The sequence below is a fragment of the Drosophila novamexicana genome, unplaced genomic scaffold, assembly GCF_003285875.2.
Source record: "Drosophila novamexicana strain 15010-1031.04,08,12 unplaced genomic scaffold, DnovRS2.1 tig00004555-arrow-pilon, whole genome shotgun sequence".
NCBI lineage: Eukaryota > Metazoa > Arthropoda > Insecta > Diptera > Drosophilidae > Drosophila > Drosophila novamexicana.
The window spans coordinates 1,395,195-1,416,879 of NW_020825052.1; the positions used below are offsets into that span (position 1 = coordinate 1,395,195).

At 38.2% G+C, this 21,685-nt stretch overlaps 5 protein-coding genes across 10 annotated transcripts; 3 read left to right on the forward strand and 2 right to left on the reverse strand.

The window, feature by feature from the left end:
* The first annotated feature begins 142 nt into the window (after window positions 1–142).
* On the forward strand, window positions 143–2,408 carry LOC115770060 (L-threonine 3-dehydrogenase, mitochondrial). Its single transcript, XM_030715155.1, has 6 exons — window positions 143–325; window positions 438–687; window positions 746–872; window positions 940–1,087; window positions 1,544–1,649; window positions 1,709–2,408. Exons 1-6 carry the CDS (start codon window positions 202–204, stop codon window positions 2,028–2,030), a joined length of 1,077 nt encoding a protein of 358 aa, XP_030571015.1. The 5' UTR covers window positions 143–201; the 3' UTR covers window positions 2,031–2,408.
* A 66-nt stretch (window positions 2,409–2,474) lies between these two features.
* Window positions 2,475–8,347, reverse strand: LOC115770061 (alpha-protein kinase 1). Of its 2 annotated transcripts, none has more exons than XM_030715156.1 (3): window positions 7,650–8,345; window positions 5,447–5,599; window positions 2,475–2,869 (listed from the first exon to the last, which is right to left on the reverse strand). In XM_030715156.1, the coding sequence occupies exons 1-3, from the start codon at window positions 8,065–8,067 to the stop codon at window positions 2,661–2,663; spliced, it is 780 nt and encodes a 259-aa protein (XP_030571016.1). In that variant the 5' UTR covers window positions 8,068–8,345; the 3' UTR covers window positions 2,475–2,660. The 2 variants fall into 2 exon arrangements, with proteins under 2 accessions (XP_030571016.1, XP_030571017.1); XM_030715157.1 differs by having other exon boundaries at window positions 2,739–2,869; window positions 5,421–5,599; window positions 7,650–8,347.
* Window positions 8,348–8,680: 333 nt separating this feature from the next.
* LOC115770508 (vacuolar ATPase assembly integral membrane protein VMA21 homolog) lies at window positions 8,681–9,491 on the forward strand. The gene is made up of 2 exons (XM_030715808.1): window positions 8,681–8,861; window positions 8,927–9,491. Exons 1-2 carry the CDS (start codon window positions 8,784–8,786, stop codon window positions 9,170–9,172), a joined length of 324 nt encoding a protein of 107 aa, XP_030571668.1. The 5' UTR covers window positions 8,681–8,783; the 3' UTR covers window positions 9,173–9,491.
* A 29-nt stretch (window positions 9,492–9,520) lies between these two features.
* Window positions 9,521–11,621, forward strand: LOC115770507 (glutaminyl-peptide cyclotransferase). 2 transcript variants are annotated; one of them, XM_030715806.1, is made up of 2 exons: window positions 9,521–9,662; window positions 10,377–11,621. In XM_030715806.1, the coding sequence occupies exons 1-2, from the start codon at window positions 9,531–9,533 to the stop codon at window positions 11,325–11,327; spliced, it is 1,083 nt and encodes a 360-aa protein (XP_030571666.1). In that variant the 5' UTR covers window positions 9,521–9,530; the 3' UTR covers window positions 11,328–11,621. The 2 variants fall into 2 exon arrangements, with proteins under 2 accessions (XP_030571666.1, XP_030571667.1); XM_030715807.1 differs by lacking the exon at window positions 9,521–9,662 and adding an exon at window positions 9,926–10,294 and having other exon boundaries at window positions 10,377–11,616.
* LOC115770505 (zinc transporter 1) lies at window positions 11,444–21,633 on the reverse strand. Of its 4 annotated transcripts, none has more exons than XM_030715804.1 (4): window positions 21,255–21,633; window positions 15,298–15,517; window positions 12,794–13,517; window positions 11,444–12,591 (listed from the first exon to the last, which is right to left on the reverse strand). In XM_030715804.1, the coding sequence occupies exons 2-4, from the start codon at window positions 15,484–15,486 to the stop codon at window positions 11,975–11,977; spliced, it is 1,530 nt and encodes a 509-aa protein (XP_030571664.1). In that variant the 5' UTR covers window positions 15,487–15,517; window positions 21,255–21,633; the 3' UTR covers window positions 11,444–11,974. The 4 variants fall into 4 exon arrangements, with proteins under 4 accessions (XP_030571664.1, XP_030571662.1, XP_030571660.1 ...); XM_030715802.1 differs by having other exon boundaries at window positions 21,085–21,633; XM_030715800.1 differs by lacking the exon at window positions 21,255–21,633 and adding an exon at window positions 20,311–20,397.
* Window positions 21,634–21,685: the final 52 nt, after the last annotated feature.

Below are 21,685 nucleotides of genomic sequence, written 5' to 3' on the forward strand. Positions count from 1 at the left end.
CAACTGTCGACAACTAACGAATGGAAATCCGAATGCTCATACGATATATGCGCGAATACGAGAGTATATAGTGAATATTTTCGATGCTCGTGAAAATGATTTGCTAAATTTCGAAATCAGTTGAAAATTGTAACTCGTTGAGACGCGGCGCGTCTAGGAATACTAGCTCCAGCCTAAAATATTCCCAAATCCTTCGCAACCATGTGGCGCAAGTGCCTGAGCAGCCTGGTGGCCAGTCAGCGCCAGGTGCAGCCAATGCTGCGGCTGATGCATCATCATCCCAATCAGGCGCCCGCCACCAGACCGCCAAAAATTCTAATCACGGGTCAGTTGTTAGCCAACACGTGCGCGGTTCATATAAATAGAACCCAAGGCCCACAGTTGTCAGCCAAATTCTCATTGATGTATGTTCATCTCTAATGCTGCTCCTTTGGCAGGTGGTCTCGGCCAGCTGGGCATTGAGTGCGCCAAGTTGTTGCGCTCCCAGTACGGCAGCGAGAGCGTCATACTCTCGGATATTATCAAGCCCAGCCAGGCGGTGCTGGAGAACGGGCCCTACATATTCGCCGATATTCTGGACTTTAAGGGTCTGCAGAAGATTGTCGTTAATCATCGCATCGATTGGCTGATACACTTCTCGGCGCTGCTCAGTGCTGTCGGTGAACAAAATGTGCCCCTGGCTGTGAGGTAAAACCAAATCCAAGGATTATCTTAATCAATTGAAATTGTTAAACCCATTTCTTAGGGTCAACATTGAGGGCGTGCACAATGTTATTGAGCTGGCCAAACAGTATAAGCTGCGCATCTTCGTGCCCAGCACTATTGGCGCCTTTGGGCCCGATAGTCCCCGTAATCCCACACCGAACGTAACGGTAAACATAACTCTGCTGCTATTGCAGTTTGTTCGATATTTAAATCAGGTCTCGTTCCCGTGTGTAGATACAAAGACCGCGCACCATCTACGGCGTTTCGAAGGTGCACGCCGAGTTAATTGGTGAATATTATTATCACAAATTCGGGCTGGATTTTAGATGTCTGCGTTTCCCGGGCGTCATTTCCAGCGATCCGCCAGGCGGCGGCACGACGGGTAAGTAGAAAAGTAACTCATAAAATGAGCATCATAATGTATCTGGCAAATACTTTCGCCAACTTAACTGTGTCATCTGTTATTATCGTATTAATGCCAATCTTCTTAGTTTAAAGTAACCAATAGCATGACATTGTGCATATTATATGAAAGATACAATAAAAATTGCTTCGAGACAATTATTCACAATTCAAGCCCATTGATTGAATAATTTTCTCGTATTCAGAAACTAGTTTTCTGCTACGTTGCCCGGTAAACTAGATCTTTAACTAAATTCTATATAAATTATAAATATATAATCGATATTAGGCAGCATTCAATTGCGATTTGGAGGAGGAGTACAACCAAAACTGGAATTATTACTGCTTTTATCCTTGTTATCAAATACCATCATGCTCTTAAAAAGCAACCTAACCTCACTTAAAGTGCTTATAACCTCAATGTAATTTTTTTCAGACTATGCGGTTGCCGTCTTTCATGAGGCACTGCGTCATGGCAAATACACGTGCTACCTGAAACCCGACACACGCCTGCCCATGATGTACATTGAGGATTGCTTGCGGTAGGTTAACTAATACTAGCACCAGATTTTATCTGAAATAATAATAAATTTACTTACAGAGCTCTCCTGGAGTTTATGCGCGCACCCAACGAGCAGCTTAAGCGACGTGTCTACAATGTGACAGCCATGTCCTTTACGCCCGAGGAGCTCGTCGATAAGCTGAGCAAGCATGTGCCCCATTTGCATGTGACTTACAAGCCGGATAGTCGACAGCTGATAGCTGATTCTTGGCCGCAGGTGTTCGATGATTCGGATGCGCGACGTGACTGGCACTGGAAGCACAAATATGATTTGAACAATCTGGTCGATTTCATGGTCAAGGATGTGCAGGAGAACTATATCAACGTGGAGAACGGAGAACGTCAAACGATCAAGATCTAAGATGCGCACACAGCAGCTGGGAAACTGCAACTAAATAGTATTCCACACAATCGAATGAGATTCAAATGGCATTTAAAAGCATTTTTATGTACAATTTGTTCAATTCTTATCTACCCTATGGGAAAATATACATCATGAACCAACAATCATTTGAACGTATTCATTTCAAAATTTTCTTAGATACTTTGGTTTAATCTAAGTTTTAAATTTGCTGCACAGCAGAAAAACTTTTCGTAGAAAACAACATTTATTCGAGGCTTACTTCGATTCATGAGAATCGCAGAGTAAGGCTTTATATAAAAATACGTTTTTCTTTTAAATTGCAGCACAGCAATTTAGCCTGGTCTGTGCTCACATACGCACATGTATATACTTAAATATACATAATCACACTGGAAACTTGGATATGAACAAGAAACACGCAGGCTTGACACTTACACAATATTCGTAATAATCGGTTTTAAAGCTTTTATTATACTTCATTCAATAAATCTAAGCACCCTTTGGGACTCGCATAAAAATCCATTTTGTGTTAAGTTCAAAATCTTACTATTTACTTAGGCTACGTTATACAATGCATTATGGTTAGTTAAGTTTCTATATAAATGTATAATATATAGACAATTAGTGTTATATTTCAAACTCTTCGACCGCATCAACGCAACTGCACAGCGGCAGCGGCTTGAAGTGATGAAGACAACCGCCATGTGTGGCTATATACAAATCGGCTGCCTCATCTGTGAATTTGGATTCACTTTTAGCATCTAGTATATCATTTATGGACTCTAAGGTATTGCATAATTTTTGTTGTCGCTGCTGCTGTTCTTGTTGTGGGCCGTCTGTAAACGAGCAGAGAGCAAAGAGTTTTTCTCTATCAGTTTTATATTTTCGATATTCTTTTGTTTCTGTTTCTTGTCCTAATTTCGAATTTTAACTTTTTGAAGCCTTTCACAAAGTGTTTTGCAATAATATGCAACAATATTCATTAGATTTACGGAACTTATGTCAGTTTTCGCTAAGATTTAAACTAATTACAGATTTTTTGCTTCCCGCTTATAGAATTGAGCTTTTAATTGAATTAACTAGTTTACAAGATCTCAGAAACTGTCCTATCTAAAGTATATGGACGATTTTTTAACAATTTCGTTTCATAGTCAATAAAATTTTTTTAGCATTAGTTAGTTATTAGTTTCATAATAACGGTTTAACGAAATACATAACATAAGAGCCTAATAAAAAAATAGTTAAGATTTCTCATTTATTACGATCTAAATCCGACTTTTCAATCGAAACTGGACCAATTATAAAGTTGTGTATGGAATTAATGAAGAAAAGAAAAAATGCAGTATAAATAGAATAGATTGTAAGGAGAGTTTTTCATAGAATAAGAAAAACTTTATTTTCTGTCCATGTCTCAATGGATTGAAATCAAAAGAAAGAGAAAAGTAAATAGCATTAGGCTACATACCGTGAAGGTTTCGAAGCTTTGATGGTGACTTTTTCCTAAGTATCGAGAAAATATGTCGTCAACGAACATTAGAAAATTGAAAAAATTAAAAGGGCAGTTATTTCAGCAAGAACATATTAAATAAAAATCATAATTTCTATTGAATACTTCGATATGGGTCTATAGAAAGATTTTTTAAAGGCTTTGAAAAATAGCAATTGAAATAGAATGTTATTATCGTCGATCAAGAAAACAAAATTATTCTCAAAGATCATGAAACAAAAATTTAAGTTCCGAAGAAGTAGCATACTAATGTATGAAACTTCATGGACAGAAGAAGAAAAACAGAATCATATGCTCCTAACCAAAAATTTGACAAAGTCTAAAGAGGTGGACTTATATCGAAATTAGTAACAATTAGGAAGCATGTCGAGTTCTTTATAGGAATAGAGAAACATGAGAAATCATGAAATCAATAATCAAAAAATGATTCAATCAGGATTTTGAATATAGCAGTGATACCAAAGAACATTGTGACAACAATATATAAACGAGAATAGATAGGTAAACTAAACTATTTGGCTTAGAAGTTTCGAGTTATACAACATCCATTAATAATGGATTAATCAAATCCAAACAGAGGAAACTTTTTAAAATTCTATATTAGCATTAGGGTTTGCAGTCTTAAAGAAGAATTCTTCATTGGCTTGGATAAAATGCAAACCATGGAAAATAAATAGTAAATAAAAAAATAAGTACTTTTACCAAAAATTTAAGAAAAAGAAGGAAAGATAAAACTTTTTCAAGGGATTAGATAAACTGCAAAAATAGAAGAGATTTTTTGGAGATATAAAAATATAGGAAAAAATAGATATATGGTACGACAATTACACTTTGCTTCAGAAAAATACTTAAAATCACAAGAAAATTGTCGAATTAGAATTATCGATGAGTGTACTTCAATTTGGTGATTGCCAAAATTCAAACAGGGCACGATATCACGATATCAGCAAAGATAACAGACAAGATACTTGTGTATAAGAAATAATTTTGACGATAAGGAACAAAGTGTATATAATAAAGATAAAGAATAAAATTTAAGGAGAAAAGACAGCATTATACAGCTGTTAATTCAGCGTACAAACTACAAACTCCATGAAGTTTTGTAGCAGTGTAGTTGTACTTTGAGTTACAAAATGCCAACATATTTTGTTGCAAATACTTTGTGAAAGACCGCTTTTTGCTTGTTAAGCTTGCGCCAATTTTGACAAATATTGAACTTAATTCTAAATTAGACTTAACTACAGATTACTTAAGTGTTAGTTTCATTGCAACCTTTAAGTGTAAGTAAATGTTCAGTTTCTTTTTAAGTACATTAAATATTCAAGAACCGTTTTGTTGCGAGAACTAATACAAATGATTCAACTTAATTTTTTTGTTTGTACAATGCGGCGATATACAACAATTCACATGTTATATATACTATACATATTAACCTATATATATGTATATATATATATTATTGATTGATTAATTGATACGTTTGCCATTTAAATGTGGATATTTTTAACAATTGCTTTGGCTCATTTCTATTGCTTATTTGCTTTTCTCATTAAGTATACGCGATGTTGGCACGCCGACTGCTTTCTATGGCTGTGTGTGTATGTGTGTGCGTGTCGTGTGTGTGTGAGTAATATTCAAATTTTTGGATGTACATTTTTTAATATAAGCAAATTCGGCGGCAAATGGAAATTTGTTGGGTGACAGACAGAGAGACGTGTCGGTGAACTGTTGCATGTTGTGTTCTTGTGTTTGTATGAGTCTGAGTGTGCTGTATACAAATAACGCATACACATTATATATATATTAACACATAGGTAGACACATATAGATTATATATATGCATGTTTCTAGATCATGTGCGACATCATGCAACGACTCACATCACGGTTAGCGCGATGCAAATGACCTTGATAATGTTGATGAATGCGTGGATGCTGCAGCTGCTGCTGCGTCTGTTGTTGCTGCTGCTGCTGCTGCTGCTGTTGTTGCACATCATAATCGTAGTCCATGAGGCAGGCCTGCGTGCCAATCATTTGTGTGGCGGGCAGCGAGAAGAAATCTGTAAAATGAAAACCTATATGAGTATTCCTTTGTAGATATATTGTTATTTATATACAAAATGTACAAACGTTTTATCGAAAATAAACATTTAATTTAATTTATTATTTTTGAATTGCGTTTTTCGTATACTCCATAATGCCAATAGCATGTGCTGACGCCAACTGTGCAGTCGGCGTCGACGCCAGCGCTGATAGTGTCCCAATTACCGTTCATTTATAAATAGCCGGCAAATAATGTAAGCACCGTTGACAGCGATGGCGACGGCGACGTCGACTGCGACTGCGACTGCGACAGCAATGCCGCCAACGGTTATCGGTGCATCCCGCCGACCCCCAAACCCGCATAGAACTGACGAAGTTTTGTTTATAATTGCGCTGTTGTCAGCGATAACATGTGGAGATTGCCAATTGAGCACGTTGCTTAGCTAAATTTCTGCGATAACCGAGTTGCACAATTAAAAAAATAACAACTAAAATAAATGATAGCTCATAAATGAGGAATAAAGGAAAATGCTATAAGCAAATATAGAACACTTGTCTATTGAGTCGATCAAGCAGCGACAACTTGTAATTTACTATTTTATATATACCCTGTATTTGAAACCTATAATATGGGGTACATTGAAATAAAAGACAGATACGTACAAATATTTCACTTGTTATTGAAAGAAGTGTTAACTCTTTTAAAATATTAGCATGATTAACATGACACTCTTTTTATTTATTTAAATAAAACAGAGTTAATTCTCGCATTTGCTAGTAAAATTTCATTTTTTAATGTGTGTCCATAAGTTTGTTTCAGATTTCAGAGTTATTGCGACTTATAAATGAAACCAAATAAAAATATATAAAGTTAGTAAAATGATGTCAGTCTATAGGGTATTTTCGGATTGAGCACACTCAATATATATATTTACTTCGTTTGCTATGAGGTCAGACGGCAATACCCGTAAAATTGTAAACGCAACTGTACTAACAATATATATGTATGTATGTTTGTGCAAAATACATTTGAGAATCGAATACAGCCAGAAAAGTAAAATGAAGTCTGTTAAGTTTATTTCTGATAAGCGTGATCTCATTCATTACGTAGAGTCAATAGGTCCATCCATAGAATAGGTATATATTATACTGGGATCAATATGTGCATGTATGTATGTGTATATAGAAGCCGGCAGCAGGCAGACTAGCAGCAAGACACCAGATCGGCGCAGATCTTATCGCTTGAGGTTAAAGCTGTTTGATTTAATACACTTACTTTTCGGTATTGTCATTTTATAAGTATATCAATACAAACATTTTTTTTTGTTGGCATTAAATATATATCTATATGTAAAAGAAATACGAAGCGGAGTAAATAAATAACTTTTCTATATTGCTGCAATCTCAAATTGTCTATTTTTTTTAACATTGGTTATTGCCTTTTTATTGAGGTGCAAGGGTCACTATTTTCGAGCAACTTACATTAAAAACAAATCACCCACAAACGAAACATGCCATAAATGTGCATGTTACATATTAGCGTGCTCTACTTTGCTCCTTCGAGCTATAATTCAAGCTTTGGGGTACGTGCAGTGATGTATGGCAGCGTGTGTTTACATACATATGTATATTTGTATATTTAATACAAGCTATATGTAATATTTTTTATGTGCCGCTAATAACTTTTAATTGGTTGCATAAGCTATAATTTTGAACGAGTTACTCAACATTGACTCTTTCCATAAGGAAAGAGTATTACAAATGCGGCACTTGTTGACTATCTTGTGTGTGTTTGCTGTCAAATAAGAATCCACTCAGATAACAGAAAAAAATCCAAATGTTGATAAGGATGACCCAGAAAACAAATATAGGCTCGCGCAAAAGCGTTGCCAACAAGTTTCAAAATCTGATTTTGTAACACAATTTACGAAATTTTTCCACCGCTAGCGGCAATTAAACAGCGCTCATTTTGTTGCTGTGCGGTGTGAAAAAGTCAAGGCCAACCGCAAAAAAAATTACATTAAATTAAAGGTTTTAATTTATAAGTTGATGTATGCGCATAATTACCGTTGCAATACTGTGCTACCAGATCGGCATCATCAAAACGGCACCGCTTGACGGCCGTCAAGTTGTCCATCTCCATGTCCAACTTTTCATGGCCCATCGTAAAGCAGCGCTTCTTGCAGCGCGCTGCTGCGGCAGCGTCATGCGTAGTGTCGGCTGCGACGCCTACGTCGCCTACTTGCATTTGCATTGGCTGTACGTTGTTGTTGTTGCAACTGTTGTTGTTGTTGTCCGAGGCGGCAGCTGCATTGTTTACTATTGCATATCCATAGTAGCCATTCGAAGCGGATGCTATGTGGGAAACGACACGTGCATTGAATGGATCCACCACAGGTGAATGGCGGGACGGAGATGGCTCAATTTCGAAGTTGACAGCAGGAGATTCACCATGTGCCCAGCACTCGAAATTCGTCAATACCATCACGGATGCTATCGGTGTGTTCGGTGCGCAGTGGAAATTTACCAAGAATATATTGTATTAAGCACACACACGCACAGACACAATTAAGCACGAAACCAAAAGCGAAACACCAAACACGTTGTGTATTGAACGACGCTCGCTATACGACTGTACGTGCGGCGTTGCCGGCGGCGGTTGTACAACTGCAGCGAGCCGCTTTCAGTGAGTTAATTACTTCAAAATAGCAGCATCGGCAAAATTGTGGAAAAAACGACAAGTTAAATGAACACACGCACGCACACTAACACCGAATGAAACAACAACAGACGCTGACGCCAATTGTTAAAAATAAAAACTATACGCGATGTTTATCGATAAATAATAATAATAATCGATACAAGCATTTGCGATGAAATCACATTCAATGTAGCGGATGTGTACCGATATTTTATTCACAATATATACGTGCAATTGGTTTCGCAAGAAATTTCTTAACGATATTTAATTGGTTATTATTTTTATCTTAAAGCATGACGATACATATTCGCCACGAACGGTATCTGATTATATTTTTTAAAAATATTGCCACCTAGTCAAAAATATTCGATTGCAGCAGGCTGTTCAATCGACTATTATTGTCCAGTCTATCATGTGATTGTCACGTCAAAGAAACAATACAACAAATATTAAAAGCATTCTTATTAGCTCAATTGAAATATTCGAAGAACTTACCAGAGATGAGCAACAAAAGCAAGAAGGTAACTGTCGGCGGAAATGACGGTAGCCAAAGTAAACTATCCAAACAGCGTGCACATGTATGTAAACACGAATATTCCCATATTGCCGGTAGTATTTAATCGTGTAACCTTCGAATTTATAGGACTCGCAGGACTACAGCGCTTTCAAGGTTGTCCTCTTCTACTGCTCCCTCATAGTATTCCTGCCCATTGTTACGTTCTTCGCGCTTAAAGGCTTCCTTCTCGAACGCTTCTTCACCATGTCCGATATGAAAGTAAATATTGGATCTGCCGTGGGCGCTGTGGCCGCACTGCACATTGCGCTGGGCGTGTATATCTATCGTGCCTACTTCGGTGGCTCGAAAACGTCCCAGTTTAAAGAAGACTAACTGCGTGGTTGCCGCTTGCAGGGGGCCACGGCTGCGACTGTTACATATGTATCATTTCCAATTACAACGTTTATGTTTTCGCTGCGTTCGTTTGTTATAAGCATTAGTAACATTAGCGTTAAGTAAACTAATTACAACTATCTAAAATAACATTCTTATTTGCGACTCTGTGGTGAGTGTGAGTGTGATAAATGACCTATAATCGTATTCGTGTGTCGCGTGTAATCATTAAATTGCATAATTTTCGATAACAAAACACGCTCTACACGTTGTAAGTCTTTTTTTGGATCTGTCCATTCAATTGCTGTCAGTGATTTGTAACAAAATTGGTGTATTAAAAATAAATATTTAAAGAGAAATGCGTGGTTTATACGGCTGGAGCAAGAATATTGTGCACAAATATGGTTGGATCAATGCTATTAAGAAACTGCTTCCAAAACAAACCAAATATATTTACAATTTAGGCGTTAAGTTCGAGCTGAGCGATGTGGTGAGTAACGGTTCTAGTTGTCAATTGGAAACATTAAAAGCCGTACGATACTTATAGCAGTCTGGTTTGGCCATTTAAATTAGTTGCCCTTAGTACATTCAAAATTGACTAACAGTTTATTCCATTTAGAAATTGTAGATAAATTAAACGACTGATTCCCGCTAGAGATGAACGATACGTTCTGTTAACAGCCGAGGTGAATTTGCCAATTGCTCATATGAATAGCTACTTCAACTGTTAGTTGGGCAAACGCGATGTGGCAACGCCAATGTTGTTTTTGTTTGCGTCCGTTTTTTGGGCACTTTTAGTTAACGTTATTTATGAAAAATGCTAAAGCATTAGTATTAATATGAATTTGAACGACTCCACTTCACAACTGACTGTAAATAACACAAAACATATGCACACGCACATCTAGTACAGTGACACAAACAAATCCGCGTCTGCAACCACCTGTACACACAAACAAACAACGCAGCGTTAGACACGTATCAGTCGTAAATATGTTGCAGCTGCAAAGAGTGCCACAGTATTTATGGCCCATATGCGTGCATACGGCTTTAATCGCCACCCTGGTCACGAGGTCAACCACAGCCACATCATCATCAGATTATTTGGTGGGCCGCAACAAGGTAGCAGCTACAATGGCAATCCGAACACCTGGCTGTGTGCCTGATAGTCGCATTTATTTTATTTGTTTCTCAACTGTTTCAGACCGTGTACAATCCCAGCCAGCTGACCGATGCTCAATTCTTGGAGTATAGCAATCTGTCGGACAGACAACATCTGCGTGAAGCAATTAAAAATATACTTATACCTAGAGTTGTGGGCACGCCAAATCACGGAATCGTGCGTCAGTATATTGTGCAGAGTCTACGCGATCTGGACTGGCATGTGGAGCTAAACGGTTTTCACGATAACGCTCCCATTTTGGGCGCCCTGCATTTTACCAACATTATTGCGACACTGAATCCGAACGCCGAGCGTTACTTGGTGCTGGCCTGTCACTATGATAGCAAATATATGCCGGGTGGTGAGGAATTTGTGGGCGCCACCGACTCGGCTGTGCCCTGTGCCATGCTCTTGAACCTGGCGAAGGTGCTGCAGGAACAGCTGAAGCCACTGCAGAGCTCTAAGCTGAGTCTTATGCTGCTGTTTTTCGATGGCGAGGAGGCGTTCGAAGAATGGGGCCCCAAGGATTCTATATATGGAGCCCGGCACTTGGCAAAGCTCTGGCAGAAGGAGGGCAAATTGGATCGCATCGATATGCTGGTGCTGCTTGATTTGCTGGGCGCACCAGATCCCGCCTTCTATAGCTTCTTTTCCAACACGGAGCAGTGGTATATGCGTATGGCTGATCTGGAGACGCGTCTGTCGGAGCAGCATCTGTTCGAGCGGTATATGAACAGCGGCGTTGCGCGACGGGATCCTTCACGCTACTTTCAGCCTCAAGCCTTAAGGAACAGCCAGGTGGAAGACGATCACATACCGTTTCTGCGACGCAACGTGCCCATTCTTCACCTAATTCCAATGCCCTTTCCCAGTGTATGGCACACAACAGATGATAACGAAGGTGTGATCGATTATGCGACCACAAACAATTTAGCGCTGATTATACGGCTCTTTACACTGGAGTATCTGCTGGGTGGAACAAAAGTAGCGTGAAATCCCTCTCAACTATGGAAAGCCTTATCATCCTGACCTGTCTGATATGCGGTATCGTTGCTGTGGCAAATAATACAATGGAAATGTTAATTGTTTACCTATTATTATATGGAACGTGTTTATATGTGTGTATATAGTTTGTGGACCTCGTTCCATTGTGTTGTGTGTATACAATTAATTTATATGTAAAAATGACTAACTTGTTGACGCAGATGCGTTCAAAACACTTAAACCAATCTAGAAATATTATTTTTATAAATATTTAGCAAATGTTAAATTTAAATGTGTATATAATAAATCGACCTAAACGCAACATTTATTTGCTTAACTATATCTTATTATACAAATAAGACTTATAAGCTAACTATTAACTTGCTAAAACTAGTTAAGCGTCTTACGTTAAAATGTTAGTTAGTCAAATTATATGGCAAATACTGAAATTATGCTATATATCGAATGATAGAGGCCAACTTAACACCCGCACATGCAGATCTTTGGTTCTAAAGACTTCGATAACAAATGCAAATCTTTAGTTATCAGCCTGAGCGTATAGCATAGCTGCAGTAGCAGTCGTTAAAATAAGCTTAAACTCTAACTAAAATCGTAAAATCGCTGGACTAATACAATGACTAAAAGCTAATGGACGATCAACAGCATTTGTTGTCCGTGGTTGTCGCCTCAGCCGGCAGGGATATGCTCGATGGAGACGAGGGCAACGGCGACTGCGTCGAATCCTCCTCCTGCACCTTCTGTTCCTCTTGTTGACCCTTTAAAAGCTGCGATACGCTCAACTCCTTGGGTTTTTCCACAGTAACGGTGCTCAGCTCTGCGCAGGACTTGGTCGTGGACGGGCTAGAGATTGTTTTGCTACCATCCGGACTGCCGCTAACCTCCCGCAAGTCGCTGCGTGAATCGCGGCAGCAAACTTTCTCAATGCACTCGGCTGCCTGACACTGCATCAGGCATTCCAACGATGCGGAGGCATTCTTATTGGTTGCTGGATAGAATTCGGGCTGTATGGTCACCGCCGTAATGCCCTGCTCATGAAAATAGGCACGCACTTGCTCGATAATCTTCAGATAGAGCTTGGGGTTCTGGAACTGGATGTGTATGGTGGCCACATAGCTGTGCGCGGCCAGCTGCCAAATGTGCAGATCGTGATAGCTTACAATCTCCGGAAATTTGTTAACCAGCGTCTTCTCAAAGATCTCCAGGTCAATGGAGCCGGGTATCGTTTGCAGCAGAATAAGGCAAGATTCTTTCACTGCAATAAAAAAGAAAAGATAAGTTAACATTTTGCTGTTATACGTCGACTGTTAAGCCTTGATGCTGTTATAAAAATTGATAACTGTTAAATGCTATTATGTTATACAGCAATATGTGCTAAAATTGTTATACTGTTATATGTAAACTAAAGGATGACAGTTTCCCAATTTCTACACCAGAGCTAAAAATGTTATACTTACTGTATGGATAACTCAGTGAGACCAATAGCACACAAGAGAATATGGACAAAACTGGATCAATAAACTTGGCCGTATGCTCCTCATCTTCGGCCACATAGACAATGGCCGCACAGACGATGACAAACAGCGTGCTGGACACATCGCGCAGCATCTCCACAGCGCCCTGTCGCTTGGTCGTGAAGTAAATGTTGCCCACCTCCGCCTCCAGATCCTGGCGCAGCTGACGATCATTGCGCGACTTGCTCAGTGTGCGCTGCATGGGCTTCAATGCCAAATCGGAATGACTGGAGATGGAACGCTCCAGCACAACGTCGCCACCTGGCGTCAAGTGCAGAAAGCTGCCCTGATGCAATGTGTAGCCACCTATCAGCAAGTAGGTGAGGCCATTCAATACAAGACCCACACAGCCCAGCATCATAACCTGAATGGGCAAGTGCATCGTATCCTGATGATCAATGTGCACCAGCGTCTGCAGCGCCTCCACAATAAGCGAGAAGGACAGCGAGGCCAATATGATGAACACAATGAGCATGGTGAGTATATCGATGCGTGCCCAGCCAAAGGTATTGCGCAGCTTTTGCTCCCGCGACTCACGCTTGGCCAACTGCTGCTCCTCAGTCTCGCTCAGCGTGAGCACCACGGCTATCTTTTCATCCGTAGTGCCATTACCCATGATAGGCGGGGCTTTAGGTGTTGGTGTTTCCGTCTCATTCCGTTTGCTGTGCTGTTGACGGAGAATAAAAGAGCATAAGACAGGGTTTACTTATTTTTTTGGGGAAAAGAACTTAAAGCTGTAGAAAGGGTCAACTCTGAAAGCTTTTAGCTTTCCGAATATGCCAGTTGGGATTAAAACCATATCTATAAAGAATACTTATCTATGATTTATCTAGAAATGGTTTAGAGATAATTTGGAACTTTACTACGAAACGAGTTTAAGCTAAATAAAAAGCTTTAATGCGCAAGGTTCTCTTTGTTGAAGCTTTAAGCTATTCAAGTGAAATTCTTACTGAGTTCTGAGGACTTTAAATAAAGCTCCATTTATATAGAAAAGTTAAGAATTATCTGAATTATCATATTGGTATATGGTGCTGAGATCTTCCAGGTTTAGAAGGAATTACTCCATAAAATTGAAAGCTGTCACCATGACTTGCTCGATAAATTATCTTCCAAAAACAAGACCTAAAGCACTGTCTATCAGTTCATTAGGCACGACACTTGTTTAATTACCATGCCACCAAATTGTTGTCAACTATTTTCACGCTTCGCCTAACTCAGCCAAAGGTCTGTCTGTCTGTCTGTCTGCCTGTCTGTCTAGCAATTATATAAGTCCACAGCTTGAAGCTACTCGTTTCACTCATTTCTCGCACTTTGCGAGCCAACTGTTTTTGGCGGTTTATTTTATAATAGTTTTTTTTTTTTTATTTTTTGGCTTATAAGGCTTACGATATCTGGTTCGCTGCGTGGTTTTTGGCCACAAGTTTTGTGTAGGCTCAAAATTTGTACCTTTGTTTTAGCGGTATTTCGGTTTTTTCTCTAGTTGCGAAACGTGCTTGGCACACTTGCCCGTAGCCCAAATATAGTCAAAATACAGACGAAGACCACATGAATTTGCAAAGTTTAGCACTCATTCAAAATATTTCTGTTTGATTTAATTCATAAATTTGCATAGGTATTTGATATTTGGTTAAATACACGAGCCTCGAGGGCAAATCAGATGCATGGCAAATTGGAACTGTCATAAATATACATATATATAATCAGATCTGGGACAGCTAGAAATTGAAAAAGTTTCAGTATTGTGAGTTATGGATAGAGGTAAACTAGAGAGAATGGATTTTGGAGGGAGTTGTCATGAAAGTACATATTATAAAAGGTTTCCGTATTGAGAGTTATCTCTATATAGAGCTAAGTGTCGAGAATGGGTTAAATCCAATTTATTTACCAGTTGTAGCATTTTATGTCTATCAGATAATAGCTTATCATAATCCCTGTCAAACACATCTTAATTACTTTGCCAGCTATTTTAGCACAGTTTACTAAACAAGCTGTTAACAACAGCAACTATCTGTCTTTGTACTAGGGGGCATAATTAATGTACAATTTACTGATAGTGGTAAACGCCCACGCAGGCCAGACAAACCTGACCAAAGCACAGACAGATAATATTTATAATCTAATCTAATCATAACTTGGCGGATTGCAACAATATGTAGCATGATATCCTGTCGCTGCAGGCACACCAATTCGAGATATTTATCAAAAAACATAAATCAATAATAATAACAATATTTGAAACCAAGTCAAATATGAAACCTGTTTTCATTAAAATGCGCAGTTCAATGCACTGCTCAGGTTTCTCTGTTTTTTTTTTTTTTTTTAAATTATTATATTTTTTATGTGTTCAAATTCCGATTTGCTTATCAGTGCGGCTGCAAAACTTGTTCGCTTCCCCAAAGAGGAAGGCAAAAAAAAAAAAAAAGAAAAAGAAATGTTGATCCACTTACCTTAATAGTTACAATGCAACCGGCCAGTGCCAAGATATTGCACAACATATGATAGGAAGCCATGAGGAGTGTCAATGCATGCGTCAAATGGCTGAGGACCAGTTGGAGCACAAAGTAGCACACGGATAGGATCAGTACCACGTAGAGCGGTATGGGCTGACAGCGCTGTAAGACCTCTTTGATAGGCATGCTTGCTGGTTTCTAAATCTGGGTCTGAGAGCTGCAACGGAGATCGGAGATTGGAGAGAGATAATGTTAGTTAGTTGTATCAACAGGGGAGCAGTACGGAAAAAAGTGACGAGGTTGTAAATCGCGTAAATCAAAAACTGTCAACGAACTTTGAGCCACATGGAACTAGATCAATTTATTGACTATTGCAATTTGCAGTTACTCCACAACAGATACAAAAGTGTTGGTAATTAGCAATGTAGCGACTGCATAAGATATTATTATAATTTGGATAATAATTTAAACAAGTGTCAAGGAAACCTTTTAATATTCACTAAAAGTTCGGTATGAAAATCGCATAGAAAGGCGGTTTAAGATTGAGCGATAAAGAGAGTGCAAGAGAGACCGCGAATAAGAAAGTTAGAGAGCAGTGGAAAATATGATTAAAATTCAAAATGCAATGAAAATCGCATAGAAAGGCCGTTTTAGGCTGCACTTAAGAAATTCTGAGAGCAGAGCAAAATTATTAAGGGGGTTAATGACTTTATCATTTAGATGCAAAAGTGTGTAGAAGAGCTTTCTGCTCCTTCAAGATTCTGTCTGTTTTTTTCCACATCAATAAAATTCCAGCCATTATACCCAATACTCAATTGCTTAGATTAATTGGCCAACTCGATAAGGCCAAAACGGTGTCAAGTTTAAACGTCTATTGAACTGAGTTTTATTATATATATATTTCAATAGGTAAGGGTGAGTGTGTGTGTGTGTGTGGTGGCCCGTATGGCGTGCATGTGCATATGTTAATCATAAGCCTAGGGTCCAGATTTGGGCAGGTGGGTACAGGTAACGCCCCAGCTGTTCGCTCAATGGCTGGGCTGGCCTTTTCGCCTGCCTAGCATGCAAATGAAGATGAAAAACGAACCCAATCACCCAATAACCGACCCATTGTCAGGCTTGACATTGACGTAACATTACGTGACAATTGGACCCGTTTAAGTGTAAACCAAGGTTAGCCCTTCTACAGATGGCCGTAATTACAGCAGTCACATACGATTTTAATTGATCGGATAAACCATGAAGTGATCGTTTAGACATTTTAGGGCCTACATATTTATGAGGCATTCCAAATAGTTTAGCGCGATTTAAAGTACAAATAATGAGCCGAATTCGTTATCATATCAAATTTATCGAAGGCTTAATTACACATGTCTGGCCCTGTTTAAGTCCGTTGAGATATATTCGTTTCTTCGAGCTATCTTTAAGCCTTTAGTCCTTTTGACACAATAAGCCTAGGTAGAAGCTTTATATCAAGTTTTCTTTAAAGATAATAAAAACATAATTGTATCATCAAAATATTTAATTTTCCTTAGAATTTTCTTTAGAATTTTGTCTTATGCTAATAAATTAGATTAGAAACAAAAGTCGGACATACTAGATTAATACGAAGGAGAAAGATCTGCGGAATACTGCTGAAATCTTACAATTCACAGCACATTCTAAGCCAAATATCAAGACGAGTTAATCTTGCAATAGATCCATATCTTAGCTAAGGCCCACACACCTTCAGTCCTACCCCATTAGGAACTATCTGTCTTGCATCTATTTGTTATTCTGAGCAACTGCACAGCTGGTTGCCTCGTAATCCCTATATATAACAACCCAACCTTATTCAACTGTCACGGCCAAGCAGCTGATTGCATTTTAAACGCTTCGTGTGGGTGTACAACAAATTGTTTAGATCAAAATGTACAATCTGGGCATTGCCAATCTATTGTTTTTTCCATTCCACAAATCGATTACAAAGCGTTAACTAATGCCTCGGGCTGCCATAGACCCACATTTCACACAGCCAAAAAAAAAAATAGCTAAAAAAAACAACTATAGTTAGATCAAAAAGTTGTGGTACCCAAACACTGGCTGACTTGTGTACTGCCCATGCCCGTGCTCGTGATCCGTGGCTGTTAAACGTTCATTTCCTCAATTAGATTTCATTCTCATTGAATAAAGCACAATCCGAGCCGAGTGGGTGGTTGTGGGTAAGGCCGGGGTCTGCTGCTCTACTGTATCGGTAAAGTGCTCCAATTGGGCTCGTTTGCGATAACAAAAGTGAAACATGGACGTAAAACTAGTAGCAGACGGACGACACCTGTTAAGGTTCTATGTATAATGGAGTGATTGGAATTTAAGTAGATTGACATAGAACTATTTCGATATCTTGTAATTGGACTCTGTTTATGTGAAATCTATACGGATTTCTTGGGTGTGATGAGCATCTCTGTTATATTTAGGAACCCAAACTGTTCGAGCCCGAACTTCCCAGACGAAATTGTTTCGTTTTATTAGCATTTCTGAAAATAAATTTTGAACCATAACTTGGGCTTATAGATTAAGTAAACCAAAACCACGAACCGCAGCTAGAGATAGAACTACTTTTTGGAGGTTTACAAAGTCGTTTATAACATTATCTTTATATATATAGTAACACGATAAATCTTAGTTCTTTAAATAGAGCTGCCTAGTAAGACCTTCGGTTAAGAAGCCACTTAATCCAAAGCTGAGACTAGAAACAGAAAGATTATTAGTTATATACAAAGATATATTAGCCAATGCTTAGGCACATACAACCCCACTGGGATATACTAGAGGGCAAGTTAAAAAACTTAATTGCAAGCAAAATATTGCATATAACACGAGTGTAAACAAATGTTAATAGAATTAAAGAAAAATATAAAAAAAAAAAACAAAAAAGTGCCATGAAACTAATGTTATCAATCTAAAATTCCAGATGCGTGAACGACTCGACCTTGTCGACGTGTCCAAACTGGTCAAAATACAATACAAAATACAAATAACATTCCCGGACGAAGGGGTTACCCCTCGGTTGTTCGATTAAAGTGCTGTATACGTAGTTATAATATATATAACAAACAGGCCACGGACCGACGTAGAAGGATTTTGAAAATTGTCAAATAAAATTCACATTTTTTTTATTTTTTATTTTTATTTTTGTTTTTATGAATTCGGTTTTTTGCCAATACAAAAATCCAATTTGTATGCAGTCATTGGCTTCGACACAAAGTTAACGAAAACAAACCAAATGATAAAATAAAACAAGTACACACACACACACACACAAAATAACAACAAAAAACCAAATCGAAGAGGAGCACAAATATAATAAACAAATGTCGTTGAGCCGTGCATTAAAAATGCCTCGAATTGACGAAATGATGAAGTGACTCGTTTTATTGATCTAATTGACAGCTGAAGTGGCAATTCTGGAAGACAGATTTATGGAAGTGGACTTACCCACAACCAGACTAACGAATTACTAGCATATATCTATATGGAAAGTCTAAGAGAAGAGCTTAAAATAGGTGTAAAAAAAAACAAGAAAACAACAACAAATTAGGCTCTGAATTAGTGACTAGAGCTATTTCTTTTCGTGTAACTCCATTGTATTTCTCTCTCTCTCTATATACATGCATATATCGTATTGTATTTATATATAGATTAGCTTGATAGCTTGAATAGCCTATTGCTGTGGGATAGGCCTGGAAACAGCATAGTTTATAGGCCCTAAAATGAGGTACTTGTTTTAAACAGAATGTTATGTATCGTATTTAATTTAAATATAGATTTACTTGATATCGAATAGCCTTAAACTGTTACAAATACCTGGATAAATGCCTAGTTTATCATCAAAACTTAAGCCAGGCCCTAAAGTGAGCTACAAGTTCTAAGTAGTCAACTTTATAGGGTATATCATATTCAGCATACCCAAGTAGTTTCTAAAATTGATATACATATTCGACTTCAGCTTGCATAGCAAGCTTTGGTTTCCAAGTTTTATATATATAATATATACCTCTCTTTATCTGTATTTGTTGCACCTGTCAAGCCGTAAAACACATTTCGTGCATTTCTCCATAACTGATAACATTGTAATACATTTCTTTAATTTAACTCTTGCGACGTGAGATCTGCGCCTTTATCAATGAATATATATACTCCTGTAAACACTTTCTCCAGTGAAAAAAAGGGAAATAAAATATTCAATTGTCATAATGGATAAATTGAACAATTCAATGGAATCCGTTATAATAAGGTAATTTGATTAGTTGCCTATCTAAATAGATATTAAATTACAGTTAATGAGACTTCGCGAGTGCAACTAAATTGGTCTACACAAATTGCATAAGGTTTATCAATTAACCTAAAGTACTTCTAGACAATTTAAATATAAACAATAAACAAATAACAGTTAAATGTTGACTTGAGGCCATTTTTTCAAGGCCCGTTTCATGATTTGCATTGAATCGCAGCAGCCCAGCTGAGGCCCTCACACACACACAGACACACACTCTAACACACTCATACATATACAAAAATATAGTCTAGACAAATATGGGCGCGAATTAACGTTAATTTCGGGAACTCTTTAAATGACGCAGAATTTATATTTTTACTGTGCAAATTTCGGTATTTTCGTATTTTTGGTACCAAGCGCGCCCCGAAATAATCACTCGCTAAATGATTCCATTCATATTTGCTAACGAATCACTTGACTTTGTCGATAACACAGATACGCAGATAAATCTTCAGTTTTATTTTGGGAAATGGGATATTTTTGTTAGCCGGCTGCAAGGCACAAGCCCCCAGACTCTTTGGGCTCTTATCAACGGCTAATAGACCTTAGGTAAAAAGTTCGTTTCAGGCAAAATTATAAACAAATTGTACATATAGTTGAAATGCCTGAGCTACATTGGTGTACGTAAAAATAGAAGCGCGCGTGTGGAACATACTAAATTATGTTTGTATAAAAATCACAAATTTGATACGTACAAATATATATTTAATATCTATTTTTAGCACTTCACAATTTGCGTTAGATTTATAATTTTTTGCACCGTTAACACAATCTATTTTATTTTAGTTTATTTTCTTTTGTAATTTTGGAATTCAAATTTGTTTTTGGGCGTTAATTTTCACACACACGCGGCGACACCTGTTGGCCGCTAATTGCAATATTTGCCGAATGCGCTCAGACGACGTTGACGGCTGTGCGGCTCAAACTCTAATGAAACGCTGGCATCAAACCCGAACGCAGATCAGGCGCAACAACAATGATGATAATGGCATGGAAAGCAGTAAATGTACCGAAATAAATACAAATCACGCAGGCAAGCGAATTGAAAGTGAGAGCATAGCACATACAAGCAAGAAAGAGAGAGAGAGAGAATGAGAGAGCGACAGAAAGAGTAAGCGCACATATGGGGGTATAGGGTGTTGAGTGCGTGCGTTAGGTAGACGGGCTTAATCAGTGGGTGGAACAATGCCAAAAAGAGGACTGCACGAACATAAAGAGGGACAGAGAGAGAATGCGGGGCAGAGAGGCAGCGCATGAGCGGACACGCGCGTTCAGGTTGTGGCTGGTCGTTGTCTCTGCCTAGCAAATTTATGTATGTTGTCTTTGCGGCGATTTGGGTTTATACGTGTAGCATAATGTTAGCATGCTTATGCCTAAACACAGTTAAACGAAGTTTTCATATAAACGGCCGCATAAACTGTAAACATATGCTAATCTTGTAATCTCTGTGGTGTAAACTATTATCATACATTTTAGTTCATCCACAGCACCGCTTGTTGCCAGGAGCGAATTTATTAGGCCGCTAAAGTAGTCAGATTTTAGTTCAAATATTTAGCTCGTTGCTTTATTGTTCTTCTTATCGACTATTCACTGCCGATAAGCGCATTGTTTGTTTTCGGAACTCAGCAACTATATGTACCTAAGAGTGCATAGGTAAATAACACGGTATATATTTAATTTTATTCGGCTTGTACGTTTTTCCTTTAGCACACGATATGAGAGTCGCGACGACAGTAGAAAAGCAACTGACTGGTGTTTTCAACAAATGTTTTAAGAATTCTTTCAGAGGCATACCGAAGGCGATTCGGCATGGAACATGTAATAAACACGCACATTAGATAAAACAGACGTGTGCTCATAGTAGCAAAAGTTTAGCGATTTCGGTAACTAATATTATAAAAACTTGTATACAAACAAACGAATGTCGCACAACATGGCTGCTAAACGTTTTAAATAAATAAATAAATGCATGATCGGTAGTAACCGCAAAATTTGAATTCTTTAAACTTATACAACTAATCTGGCAGCACTGTCTACTACTGTCATCGATTAGTCTACCGTCTACAACTT

Coding starts and splice junctions, on each gene's coding strand:
- LOC115770060 (XM_030715155.1), top strand. CDS start 202: ATGTGGCGCAAGTGCCTGAGCAGCCTGGTGGCCAGTCAGCGCCAGGTG. Junction 873..939: donor ATCCCACACCGAACGTAACG/GTAAACATAACT, acceptor TCCCGTGTGTAG/ATACAAAGACCGCGCACCAT. Junction 1,650..1,708: donor TACATTGAGGATTGCTTGCG/GTAGGTTAACTA, acceptor ATTTACTTACAG/AGCTCTCCTGGAGTTTATGC.
- LOC115770507 (XM_030715806.1), top strand. CDS start 9,531: ATGCGTGGTTTATACGGCTGGAGCAAGAATATTGTGCACAAATATGGT. Junction 9,663..10,376: donor AGTTCGAGCTGAGCGATGTG/GTGAGTAACGGT, acceptor CAACTGTTTCAG/ACCGTGTACAATCCCAGCCA.
- LOC115770061 (XM_030715156.1), bottom strand. CDS start 8,067: ATGGTATTGACGAATTTCGAGTGCTGGGCACATGGTGAATCTCCTGCT. Junction 5,600..7,649: donor GGTAGCACAGTATTGCAACG/GTAATTATGCGC, acceptor TTCATTTTACAG/ATTTCTTCTCGCTGCCCGCC. Junction 2,870..5,446: donor CATTCATCAACATTATCAAG/GTCATTTGCATC, acceptor GCTCGTTTACAG/ACGGCCCACAACAAGAACAG.
- LOC115770508 (XM_030715808.1), top strand. CDS start 8,784: ATGAGCAACAAAAGCAAGAAGGTAACTGTCGGCGGAAATGACGGTAGC. Junction 8,862..8,926: donor TATCCAAACAGCGTGCACAT/GTATGTAAACAC, acceptor TCGAATTTATAG/GACTCGCAGGACTACAGCGC.
- LOC115770505 (XM_030715804.1), bottom strand. CDS start 15,486: ATGCCTATCAAAGAGGTCTTACAGCGCTGTCAGCCCATACCGCTCTAC. Junction 13,518..15,297: donor GTTGCATTGTAACTATTAAG/GTAAGTGGATCA, acceptor CTCCGTCAACAG/CACAGCAAACGGAATGAGAC. Junction 12,592..12,793: donor CTCACTGAGTTATCCATACA/GTAAGTATAACA, acceptor TTTTTATTGCAG/TGAAAGAATCTTGCCTTATT.